General features: G+C 44.0%; 2 protein-coding genes across 3 annotated transcripts; both read left to right on the top strand.

The window, feature by feature from the left end:
* The first annotated feature begins 8,155 nt into the window (after positions 1 to 8,155).
* LOC125551665 lies at positions 8,156 to 9,548 on the top strand. Its single transcript, XM_048714942.1, has 2 exons — positions 8,156 to 8,356; positions 9,326 to 9,548. The coding sequence occupies exons 1-2, from the start codon at positions 8,242 to 8,244 to the stop codon at positions 9,526 to 9,528; spliced, it is 318 nt and encodes a 105-aa protein (XP_048570899.1). The 5' UTR covers positions 8,156 to 8,241; the 3' UTR covers positions 9,529 to 9,548.
* Positions 9,549 to 9,555: 7 nt separating this feature from the next.
* LOC125551654 (hexokinase-7) lies at positions 9,556 to 13,026 on the top strand. Of its 2 annotated transcripts, none has more exons than XM_048714935.1 (8): positions 9,556 to 9,866; positions 10,945 to 11,095; positions 11,203 to 11,382; positions 11,494 to 11,568; positions 11,685 to 11,840; positions 11,945 to 12,043; positions 12,123 to 12,253; positions 12,484 to 13,026. In XM_048714935.1, the coding sequence occupies exons 1-8, from the start codon at positions 9,679 to 9,681 to the stop codon at positions 12,611 to 12,613; spliced, it is 1,110 nt and encodes a 369-aa protein (XP_048570892.1). In that variant the 5' UTR covers positions 9,556 to 9,678; the 3' UTR covers positions 12,614 to 13,026. The 2 variants fall into 2 exon arrangements, with proteins under 2 accessions (XP_048570892.1, XP_048570884.1); XM_048714927.1 differs by having other exon boundaries at positions 12,413 to 13,026.
* Positions 13,027 to 13,409: the final 383 nt, after the last annotated feature.

Genomic DNA, 13,409 nt, shown 5'->3' with positions numbered 1-13,409 from the left:
TACTCCTGAGTGGTACGGTAATCCTGTCTTAGATATCATGTTGTTGGACAATAATGAACCTACGAGCTATGGAGAAGCGATGGTGGGCCCGTATTCCGACAAATGGTTAGAAGCCATGAAATCCGAGATAGGATCCATATATCAGAACAAAGTATGGACTTTGGTGGACTTGCCCGATGATCGGCAAGCCATTGAGATAAATGGATCTTTAAGAAGAAGACGGACGTGGGCGGTAATGTTACCGTCTATGAAGCTCGACTTGTGGGAAAGAGTCTTTTCACAAGTTCAAGGAGTTGACTATGATGAGAATTTCTCACCCGTAGCGATGCTTAAGTCCGTCGGAATCATGTTAGCATTAGTTGTATTTTCGATTATGAAATCTTACAGATGGATGTCAAAACAAGTTTTCTTACCAGTTTTCGTAAGAAAAGTTGTATGTGATACAATAAAAGGTTTTGTTGATCCTAAGGATGCTAAAAGGTATGCTGGCTCCAGCAATCCTTCTATGGACTAGAGCAAGCATCTCGGAATCAGAATATATGTTTTGATGGAGTGATCAAAGCTTTTAGGTTTATACAATGTTTGCTAGAAACTTGTATTTACAAGAAAGTGAGTGGGAGCACTACAACATTTCTGATAAGTATATGTGGATGACATATTGTTGATTCGAAATGATGTAGAATTTCTGGAAAGCATAAACGGTTGTTTGAAGAGTGATTTTCAAAGGAGACCTGGATAAAGCTGCTTACATATTGGGCATCAAGATCTATAGAGATAGATCAAAACGCCTGATGATACTTTCAAAGAACGCACACCTTGACATGTTTTTGAAAGAGTTCAAAATAGATCAGTCAAAGAAGGGGTTCTTACCTGAGTTGTAAGGTGTGAAGTTGAGTAAGACTCGAAGATTGACCACGGCAAAAGAAAGAGGAAGGACGAAGGTCGTCCCCTATGCTTTTGTCATAGGCTCTATACGGTATACCATGCTGAGTACCGCACCTGATGTGTACATTGACACATGTCTGGCAAGAGGGTACAAAGGTGATCTAGGACTGGATCACCAGATAGCGGTCAAAATTGTCCTTAACACCTATCCGGATAGCTCTGAGTAGAGATACCAGATACAAAGGTGATCTAGGACCAGAATAAGGAAATGTTTCTCGGTTATGTAGGTGATAAAGAGTTCGACGTAAAGAGTTACGTCGATGCAAGATTAACACCTATCCGGATAGCTCTGAGTAGAGATACCGGATACGTATAATGGAGCAACAATTTGGAATAGCTCCAAGTGGAACGTGGTAGCAGCATCTATGATATGACATAAAGTTTTGCGAAATGCATAGGGATCTGAATATGGCAAGACCCGTTGACTACAACCTCTCTCACAAGCATAACATGATCAAACCCAGAACTCATTGAGTATTAATCACATAGTGATGTGAACTAGATTAGTGAATCTAGTAAACTCTTTGGATGTTGGTCACATGGCGATGTGACCTGTGAGTGTTAATCACAAGGCGATGTGAACTAGATTATTGACTCTAGTGAAAGTGGGAGACTGTTGGAAATATGCCCTAGAGGCAATAATAAATTGGTTATTATTATATTTCCTTGTTCATGATAATCGTTTATTATCCATGCTAGAATTGTATTGATAGGAAACTCAGATACATGTGTGGATACATAAACAACACCATGTCCCTAATAAGCCTCTAGTTGACTAGCTCGTTGATCAATAGATGGTTACAGTTTCCTGACCATGGACATTGGATGTCGTTGATAACGGGATCACATCATTAGGAGAATGATGTGATGGACAAGACCCAATCATAAGCCTAGCACAAGATCGTGTAGTTCGTTTGCTAAAGCTTTTCTAATGTCAAGTATCATTTCCTTAGACCATGAGATTATGCAACTTCCGGATACCGTAGGAGTGCTTTGGGTGTGCCAAACGTCACAACGTAACTGGGTGGCTATAAGGGTTCACTACAGGTATCTCCGAAAGCGTCTGTTGGGTTGGCATGAATCGAGACTGGGATTTGTCACTCCGTGTAACGGAGAGGTATCTCTGGGCCCACTCGGTAGGACATCGTCATAATGTGCACAATGTGACCAAGGAGTTGATCACGGGATGATGTGTTAAGGAACGAGTAAAGAGACTTGCTGGTAACGAGATTGAACAAGGTATCGTGATACCAACGATCGAATCTCGGGCAAGTACAATACCACTGGACAAAGGGAATTGAATACGGGATTGATTGAATCCTCGACATCGTGGTTCATCCGATGAGATCATCGTGGAACATGTGGGAGCCAACATGGGTATCCATATCCCACTGTTGGTTATTGGCCGGAGAGTTGTCTCGGTCATGTCTGCATGGTTCCCGAACCCGTAGGGTCTACACACTTAAGGTTCGATGACGCTAGGGTTATTATGAAGACTTGTATGTGATTACCGAATGTTGTTCGGAGTCCCGGATGAGATCCCAGACGTCACGAGGAGTTCCGAAATGGTCCGGAGATAAAGATTTATATATGGAAAGTTGTTGTTCGGGTTCCGGGAAAAGTTTGGTTTTTTCCGGTATTGTACCGGGAAGCTTCCGGAATGTTCTGGAGGATTCCGGAGGGGTCCGGAGGTCCGGAAAATGTTCCACCACGTCCAATACAGTAGCATGGGCTGTAGGGGGGCGCCCTAACCTTAATGGGCCAAGGGCACCAGCCCCCCCAAGGCCCATGCGCATGGGAGAGGGGAAACCCTAAGGGGGAGGGCCTCCACTTGACTTGGGAGGCACTCCTCCCCCCCTTGGCCGCCGCCCCCAACCCTAGATGGGATCGAAAGGGGGCCGGCCCCCTCTCTCCCCACCTATAAATAGTGGAGGGGTGGGAGGGCGACCACACCCTTAAACCTGGTGCAGCCCCTCCCCTCCAATACCTCTCCTCCTCCGCATGAGCTTGGCGAAGCCCTGCCGGAGAACTGCCACTCCATCACCACCACGCTATCGTGCTGCTGTTGGACTCTCTTCCTCAACCTCTCCTTCCTCCTTGCTGGATCAAGGCGTGGGAGACGTCTCCGTTCCGTATGTGTGTTGAACGCGGAGGTGTCGTCTGTTCGGCGCTAGGATCATCGGTGATTTGGATCACGACGAGTACGACTCCATCAACCCCGTTCACTTGAACGCTTCCGCTTAGCGATCTACAAGGGTATGTAGATGCACTCTCCTTCCCCTCGTTGCTAGATTACTCCATAGATTGATCTTGGTGATGCGTAGAAAATTTTAAATTTCTGCTACGATCCCCAACACCCCTCCCCCCTAGTCCGAATAGGACAAGGAGAGGGGGCGGCGCCCCCCCTTTCCTTCTTCTCCTCAATCTCTTTCCCCCTCTTCTCCCAATCCAACAAGGAAAAGGGAGGGAGTCCTACTCCCGGTGGGAGTAGGACTCCTCCTGGCGCGCCCCTCCTGGCCGGCCGCACCTCCCCCCTTGCTCCTTTATATACGGGGGCAGGGGCACCCTAGAGACACAACAATTGATCTGTTGATCTTTTTAGCCGTGTGCGGTGCCCCCCTCCACCATATTCCACCTTGATAACACTGTAGCGGTGCTTAGGCGAAGCCCTGCGTCGGTAGAACATCATCATCGTCACCACGCCGTCGTGCTGATGAAACTCTCCCTCAACACTCGGCTAGATCGGAGTTCGAGGGACGTCATCGGGCTGAACGTGTGCTGAACTCGGAGGTGCCGTGCGTTCGGTACTTGATCGGTTGGATCGTGAAGACGTACGACTACATCAACCGTGTTGTGCTAACGCTTCCGCTTTCGGTCTACGAGGGTACGTGGACACACTCTCCCCTCTCGTTGCTATACATCACCATGATCTTGCGTGTGCATAGGAAATTTTTTAAATTACTACGTTCCCCACCAAGATCATGGTATCCTAAGATGCAACCATTGTAGGACAGCCGAATGCCCCGGTCCTGGTGATGACCGACTGTTGGTACTCGCCCATCATGGGGTGTATGATCCGACCGTAAGCACTTAGACCGTTGGTGAGGAATCTCCTGGCCTTTGATGCCTTGGGGCGTAACAATGACGGGCTCGGAGTGTGACCCATTGCCCATGGTCTTTTGGACCATATCTTTAATGGGCCTAGGGAAAATGACCAAGACCTCGTGCACAAGTCATCTTGAACAGATGAGTGAATTATTGAAAATAATACATGGTGTTGTATGTGGTCTGATGAGCACAACGCACTGTGGATATTTATACTTCGTAACTTTCACTTGTGATTTGAGTAGATATGCCTTTGAAAAGTTCAAGGAGTTTCAGAACAAAGTTGAACATAACCGTGACCAAAAGATAAAGTTTCCACAATCTAATCATGGAGGTCAATATCTCTGTCAAAAGTTCAGTCAACATCTAAGTGATCGTGGAATTGTTTCACAACTTACACATCCTGGAAATCCACAAAGAAACGGAGTGTCTGAGAGGCATAACCGAACCTTGTTAGACCTGGTGAGGTCTATGATGTCTCTTACCAATCCGCCTTTATCTTTTGGGGATACGCACTAGAAGCAACAACATACACAATAAAAAGAGCACCATCCAAGTCTGTGATACGACACCATATGAGTTATGGCACGGGAAGAAACCCAGTTTGTCACATCTCAAAATCTGGGGTTGTGATGCATACCTAAAATGTTTACAACCAAAAAAACTTGATCTCGGATCAAACAAATGTTACTTTCTAGGTTATCCTGGGTAAACAACTAGGTAATCTTTATACCACCCATCCGATAAAAGTGTTTGTCACGAAAAATAGAGTCTTTCTCGAGAAAGAGTTTCTCACTAAAGAAGTGAGTGGGAGGACAATATAACTTGATGAGGTCGATGAATCTTCAGCTAAAGTTAGTGGGGCTAAAGAATCGCAGGTAATTCCAAACTAGGAGTTGCTACATCTGATGTAGAAACTCCAGTTAAGTGTAGAAACTCTAGTTAAGTCTGTGACTGAAACACATAGGTCAGGTAGGGTTAGTGAACCACCTCAACGGTTTCATAACGAAATACTCATTTTAGAAGAAGATGAACATGTGCACTACAAAGAAGCGATGGCGCCGAGCAGCTCAAAGGAATGACTTAAAGCCATGAAATCTAAAACGGAGTTCATGTACGAAAACCAAGTGTGGAGCTTGGTAGAGCCTCCAGAGGGAATGAAACATATTAAATGCAAATGGATTTTCAAAAGAAAGATAGTTACGGATGGTAACCCTAATATCTATAAAGCTAGGCTTGTCGTGATGGGGTTCTGATAAATTCAAGGAGTTGATTACGACGAGGCATTGTCGCCAGTAGCAATGCTTAAGTTTGTGTAGATTTTGATGGCAAATGCTGCATATTTCAGTTACGAGATATAACAGTTGGACGTCAAAACAACTTTCCTAAATGGAAACCTTGAAGAGGATGTATACATGATACAATCTGAAGGTTTTGTCGATCCCAAGGAACAACTAAAGAGTCATTGAAAAGTGCTTTTTCAATGAAAGACTTACGCGAAGCGGCATATATATTAGGCATTGAAATCTATTGAGATGGATCAATATGCCTAATAGCGATTAGCTAGAGCACGTACATTGACAAGGTTTTAAAAGAGGTTTAAAATGGATAATGCCAAGAAGGGCTTACCCCCTATGTCACATGGTACATCACTTAGTACAAATTAGTGTCCATGGACAACTGAAGAACGAGTGCAGATGAGTGATGTTCCATATGCCTCGGCAATTGGTTTTGTCACGTATGTCATGCTATGTACAAGACTAGACATTTTTTATGTGCTAAGTGTTAGCAGCATGTACCAAAGTGATTCTGGATTGGCTCACTTAGCAGTAGTTAAAAATATTAGAAAATACCTTAGAAGGACAACAGATATGCTCCTTGTCTATGGAGGTGATGAAGAACTTGTTGTAAGTGGTTACACCGATGCCAACTTCATGATTGGTTATAGATGACTACAAATCTCAACCTGGCTATGTTTTTACTCTCAACAGTGGTGTAGTGTGTTGGAAAAGTGTTAGGCATAACACTGTTGTAGATTCTACGATGGAGGCAGAATATATCACAGCTTCAAAGGCTTCAAAGGAGGTTATTTGGATCAAGAAGTTCCTTGAAGAAGTAGGTGCGGTTCCAAGCGCATTGAACCCAATGGAGCTCTATTGTGATAATAGTGGTGTCGTGGGCTCAGGAAAAGGAGCTAAGGTCCCATCAGAAGTCTAGACATATTTAACGCAAGCATCACATTATCCGACATCATGTAGAGAAATTATGTAAGATAGATTATTGACTCTAGTGTGAATGGAGACTGTTGAAAATGTGCCCTAGAGGCAATAATAATTGTATTATTTATTTCCAAGTTTATGATTAATGTTTATGTTTTATGTTATAACTGATATGGCTCTTGAGTCAGTGATAGAAAAGAGGCTTGGAGGAAAACTCATATACACGTGTAGAATAATAAACAGTAAAAAAAATCATAGTCTCGCCTCTAAGAATAGCTCAAGCATTTCATGATGGTTTTGTTTTCCTGATCATCGGCATGAGTTAAGTGTAGCGATGGTGTCGACAACATTGAGGGCGTGATGTTAAAAGAACACTTGTGTGATGACCCAAGTTATGTGTTATACTTAGAGATGATTTTGTCGCAAGTCTATAGTACATAACACAGGATGTTAACTTATGCAAAATTCCTTAGACCATGACAGTACCAAGTCACTTCATACTGGACGATGCACTTTGGAGTTGTTCCAACTTTATCTGTAACAGGGTGATCATAATGAAAACTTATAGGTTCACCGAAAACGTATGCCAAGGGACTAGATAGCTCAAGACTGGAATTTGCTCCTCCGACGATGAGGAGATATTATTAGAGCCCTCTTAGTGTGATGACATCCATCATTGTCTGGCCAGACACAACGTAAATTTATCACGGGGATGCCAGAACACGATAACGAGAAAAAAGAACCAAACTGATAACGGGGAGACTGGTATAGTGAGCACAAGTTGGACTCACTGGGATCCTAACACATCTCACCTTGGGTATTGTAAAGTATCGCAAAGCCAAAGAAATAGCATATGGTTACCAAAAGTTCACTCGAATATCATTCGTGTGAGTATATGGGTCAATATTGATGTCCACAGTTCCACTATTGATTATTGAATGAAAACTGTTTTTGTTCAAGTTTATATTCACCAAACCTACAAAGTCACACGCTTCTGTTGAGTTATATTGGAGTTAGGAGTTTGAGAAAATATCACTGGAAAAGTTTCAAAAATAATAAAAATTGATTCAAGAGAAAATTAGAAGTGTTTTTGGGAAACCGAAAGCATTTCGGAGAGAACCGGGTTAAACCGAATTCATTTCCCAAAAACTGTGAGAGCTTCCGACTTGCACGCGACACCCAAGAACTAGCGAAGCTCTATATCGGCCACCCCCCAGTAGCGCAGCAATCACTTGTGCGCGTCTATGTCCCGTTTAATGGCTGCGAGACGGAGCGCTCACCTCAAGCGCTGTGAGTGGGCTTGTCCAGCAACTTGCATTTTTTTCGCTTTCTTCTAATTTGCTTTTCTATTTTTACTTTTTTGTTTCTATCTTCGTTCCTTTTTCTATCTTCGTTTCTTTTTTATTATAATTCACCCTTTTCCTTTCATTTTATAAAAGTATTCATTGCACATTTGAAAAAAATAATCAAGTATTTAAAAAGTGTCAAACAAGTATAAAAAATGTTCCCGATGTTTTGAAAAAAATGTTAATCAGGTACTTAATTTTTTTTCAAACAAATATAGTAATCTTTTACTGATGTATTTTTTAAAAAATAAAACATGTTTGAGAAAAGTAGACAACAAAACATATTTCTAAATAGATGTTATTCATGTATTTGAAAAATATTAAACTTGTATAACAAAATATTTCTGATGTACACGTAAAATGTCCAATGTGCATGAAAAAAGTGAAATCATATATATTTGTCAAGTGTTTTTTTTGACGGGATATATTTGTCAAGTGTTAATCATCTACCATGCACAAAAAGTGTTAATAATTTACTTACAAGTCTCGAGAAGGCCCACGATTACTTGCGTGGGATTTCTGTTATGTAAAAGTACCAACGGCTGCGATAGGTTGTCACTTTCCCATTTCCCCTTTTTTGGCATACACTTCCCAATTCGAGCTCGCACACACGGAGAGAGAGAGAGATGTGTCACTCGCCGTCGGGATCACGCGCGACGGCGCGGTCGGGCAGGGTGGAGGAATTCGCCGACGCGGCAACGGAGGAAGGCGGCGAGTCCAAACTCTCCGCGCTCCTCTACGGTACGCGCCCCTAAAACCCTAGCCCTCCCGTCTTTGTTGTGGCGCTTGGTCGCTCGCCTCGCTCTCCAGGTTTGGTCGTCGCAGTCGCATGATTTCGTGCTCAGGGCGTGTGGTTCCTTAGGTTTTCCATACCAGTTTGCGATCGAATCGAGGCGATTCGGCACTACATTGGGAGCGCAGGACATCCAGCTCTTTTAGATTACGGGGAGTAGTTTGATTTGGGGAAAGGGGATGAAACCCTGTGCCTCGCATTGTTTGAATCGATGGGAGCCATCGGCACCGCCTGTTTAGAATTGAAACTTGGTGCTAATCCATTATTTTGTTTCCCCATTCCGATTCGATATATCCAGATCAGTTTGGTTTGATTATTTCATCCGAGTCATTTCTCTTATTTATTAAGGCAATTCGGATCAGCAGTTTCAGATTCGCGAAATTGGAGTGAGACATCGCCCGTATGAATCGCCTCTACTTCATATGTATAGGTTGTTTGCTAGATTCCAGAACACATACGCATCATTACCATCATTCAGAGAGGCATAGATGAGCGTACATCTGCTCGCCTATTGTTTGCAAGCAAATACTGGAACTTCTAACGGCATGCTGAGAGTTGCAATTTGGTCCCAATTCATTTTTCCTTCTCTAGTTTTCTCGTTTCCTCATTCCAATTTTGGCACTTTTACTACTGTATTTATCTTGTAGATTTCAGTTAGCAGCATCATATTTCAAAAAAAGGGTAGTGAACCTTCTGTACAGATCAACTCTATTTGATGTGCGATGTGCATATCTAACTTGTTCGGTTGATAGATTCCAGAACACACACACACATTACGTACATGATCCAGTGATGGATATCATATCTGCTCGCTCATTGTTTGCAACCCAACACTAAAATTCTTGACATGTAGCACGTGTCAGGGATGTTACTGATGCTATGAATTTCTAACACGTCCCATGCATTCTTCCCCACAGACTTGTCGCAGCAGGTCCAGGACAGCCTCCAGAGCATGCTGAAGATGACGGGCGAGATCGAGCAGTGCAGTGACGAGATCGAGGTGGAGATCGAGCAGGCCAAGGAGGGCGTGGCTGACAAGTACAGGGTGCTCGAGGAGGAGAAGGAAAGGTTCCAGAAGGTGGCCCTCGCGGCGCTCAACATCCTGAGCGGTGGCATCTGAAGCCTGCACCACCTGCTGGCCACATATATACGGCTCACGGGAGTTGATCAGCGGCTTTCTTTTCCCTGCCCCTGTCGCGGAACCTCGCTTGGTTCTCGGTTGATCGTAGGAGTTTCTTCCTCCGGGTTCTGTTCGTCGGGCGTCGGGATCATGGTGGCGGCGGTGGACGCGGTGGCGGAGAAGGTGGTAGCGCAGCTCCGGGAGGAGTGCGCGACCCCGGCGACGCGGCTGGATGGCGTGGCGACGGCCATGGAGGAGGAGATGAGGGCTGGGCTGCACGAGGACGGCGGCAGCAAGATCAAGATGATCATCTCCTACGTCGACAACCTCCCCATCGGGTAACTCCCCCCGACCCTTCTCAATCCCAATCTGCTTATGGTAAATACATAAGAGAACAAAATTATCTTTTTCATGGCAAATTTCTCGGACGAACGAACCAAAAATATCTGCATATGAATTTCATCGATTTGCTTTCTAATGAGCATTAAGAGCAGGAAGCAGCACACATATGATAGCATTGATGGCTCTGCCTTAGCATCAAGTTCATTGTCTGAGTCGATTTGATAATAATTATACTATGTACTAGTAGTAGTTGGCTTCACCTAGCTAGCTGGGTTGGTGGCGAGGCTGGGTTTCTCGTGCTGACAGATGGTGGGAGTGGCACCATGCTGCGTGTTGACAGATCTTCTTGAACAAGTGCGCATGTGACGGATCGTAGTACTACACGTTCTGTGTGTGTTTTTTTGCATCCGCGTGTCCACTTGCACGCCGGCATCCGTGCCGCTTGTGCGGCGGCAGCACGTGCGTGCCCTGCTGCCCACCTGCGTGTCCGGATGTCAACCCGTGTAAAACGGCCTAGAATTTACCACTCTACGTATGTAAAATATCTCGTTTGCGACTGTGGGTGTCGGTGGAACGTTTGCTATTTAATAACTGGCCTGCGAACGCCTTCTCATCAGTGAATTCCATTTGAATATTCTTACATGCTTTCTAGAGCTTGAAGTTATATTTGGACTTGAATTTCAACGAAGTGGGTATTTTTCTAAAAGAACTTAGTACTACCTCCGTTTCAAAATAATTCAAGTTCTATATTTGTCATAAGTCAAACTTCATTAAGTAATTTAAGTTTGACCAAGTTTATACAAGAATATGTCAACGTCTACAGCACCAAATATTCTTCATTAGATTCATTATGAAATATATTTTTCTATTATATATATTTGATATTGTAGATTTTAGCAGACTTTTCTATATATTTGGCCAATTTGGAATTGAGGGACTACTCGCTATTAGAACCATAATAGCTTACTTTTTAATTTGTAAATGCTTCTTAGTTAGTGACACTTTCAACTAAAAGATTGAAGTTTCACCTCATAGTATGCTTGCGTGATTACCGTTTGTTGCGACTGAATCTAGGAGTGAAGAAGGCTTGTTCTACGCACTGGACCTTGGAGGAACAAACTTCCGCGTGCTTCGTGTGCAGCTTGCTGGCAAGGACAAGCGCGTTGTCAAGCTTGAATCCAGGGAGGTCTCTATTCCTCCTCACCTCATGTCAGGCAGCGCTGCGGTTAGTACACATGCTTTGCAGTTTCCAAGTCTCATTACCCTGTATTGTTGGTACCTGAATGTGATGGTCTCGTTGGCACATTTGACCTTGTGCTCATGCCTCCTCAGGAGTTGTTTGGCTTCATCGCGTCCGCGCTAGCCAAGTTTGTTGCAGATGAAGGAGATAACAAAGTGTTGGATGGCAAGCAGAGGGAGCTGGGCTTCACGTTCTCTTTCCCCGTGAGGCAGTCGTCCATTGCGTCGGGCACCCTGATCAAGTGGACAAAGGCGTTTGCCATCGATGACGCGGTACGTATTCCATGCTTTGTGGAGATGCATTCAAGAAAATCCAGCTTTTAATCAGAGTTGTGCCATTTGCTTGACAAATATATCTGAAATTACCTTTGAAATTTTTTACAGATCGGCGAAGATGTAGTCGCGGAATTGCAGACGGCCATGGAGAAGCAAGGTGTCGACATGCGTGTGTCTGCATTGGTAGGTTCTCTTATCTTCTCTTCTGAACCGATGCGATTAGCGTTTGCATTTTTCTCAATCGCACTAACACGATCTTCTGTTGGTTACATATTTGACATTACTTGTTCATGGTTCAGATCAACGACACCGTAGGGACACTGGCTACGGGCAGCTATAACGATGAAGATGTTGTCATCGGCGTGATATTAGGTACCGGCTCAAATGCCGCATATGTAGAAAAGGCAGACGCCATACCCAAGTTGGAAGGAGAGTTACCAAAATCAGGAAATATGGTAAGGTTTATAGGCCTGTTCAATTCCAAATAACTAATGTGCACTGCACAAGATCACTTATCTAATTCATTCATGTCTTCTGACTGTACTTTTCTGTGTTTCAGGTTATAAATACCGAATGGGGCAACTTCTCTTCTTCATGCCTTCCGATCACAGAATATGATCAAGCATTAGACAAGGAGAGCCTAAATCCTAGAGAGCAGGCAAGCTTGTAGGACTTACACAATTGGCATTCATGTTAAACCTTAGCTTGCAATGCCCTAACATTCATTTCCTTTCCAGATCTTCGAAAAGTTAATATCCGGAATGTATCTTGGTGACATCGTGAGGCGGGTGCTTCTTAAAATCGCCTCGCGGTCTTCGATTTTTGGTCACATTAAACGCACCAACCTCAAAACTCGCTTCATTCTGAGGTATATTTGCATTGCTAACTGTGTTATATGTAGCGATCAGTAATGTTAGAGAACAGATAATCCATGGCATTATGTTTCTAGTTCATTGGTTTTGTGTAACATATGACTGGACGCGGCGCAGTGCTGACCGCTTCTCCTCTTCTCATGTGTGACATTCAGGACTCCTGATATTTCCGCGATGCACCATGATGAAACCCCTGATCTGACGATTGTAGCTGAAAAACTGGCAGAAACCCTGAAGATCAAAGACACGTCCTTGGAGACTCGGAAGATGGTCGTCGAAATCTGCGACATCGTGACCAGCAGGTCTGCCCGGCTGGCTGCTGCCGGGATTGTGGGGATAATCAGGAAGATTGGTAGGGGCACCCCAGGCGACAAGAGGAGGACAGTCATCGCGATCGACGGCGGGCTGTTTGAGCATTACGCCAAGTTCCGGCAGTGCCTGGAGAGCACGCTGGTGGAGCTGCTTGGCGAGGAGGCGTCGGAGTTGGTGGCGGTCAAGCTCACAAAGGACGGTTCGGGCGTCGGAGCTGCCTTGATTGCTGCTGCTCACTCTCAGTACCTCAACTGATCAAGTTGGAGCTTTTCTCAGACAGTTATTTGACTCTAGTGTTCTTTGTACATTTCAAAGAAGCCTGATGTGCTTCTGTCAAACTAATGTTTAATCAAAATGGGTCCGCCTTATATGTTTGCTGTTGAAAGCTCCAGTGTCTGAAGTTTGTAACTGAACTACTGTGGTGTTCCATAGAAACCAATTTAGGACGTTTCCCACATATCCGGAAGGTTTTGTGAAAGTGGAACGGGGCTTTTCTTGTTCTCCGAACAACTGAAAACAGAGCTGATTACTAATTTCTGAATCTTGTGGAAGACCTTGTGTAGCCCAAAGAAATTAATGCTCAAGGCACTGCCAAAAACTCCAGATAACTCTTGAGTACTAGACAGGAGTGAAATAGATTTCTTTATTTTTTATAGGATTTAGGTTTTTTATAAGGGGAGTACCCCGGCCTCTGCATCGTGAGAGAAACACAAACACGGTTTCACTGCCACTACAAAATATGCCCTCATCCTGTGTTATTTTCTTGTGAATAAATGGAAATATTATCAATGCTTTTGTTTCTCCCATATTTGGAGAACGTTGGCAATGTAAATTAACAGA

The sequence above is a fragment of the Triticum urartu genome, chromosome 1 (assembly GCF_003073215.2).
Source record: "Triticum urartu cultivar G1812 chromosome 1, Tu2.1, whole genome shotgun sequence".
NCBI classification, from domain to species: Eukaryota; Viridiplantae; Streptophyta; class Magnoliopsida; order Poales; family Poaceae; genus Triticum; species Triticum urartu.
The sequence above is the reverse complement of the archived record's forward strand: the minus strand, read 5'-3'. Positions and strand labels throughout refer to the sequence as shown.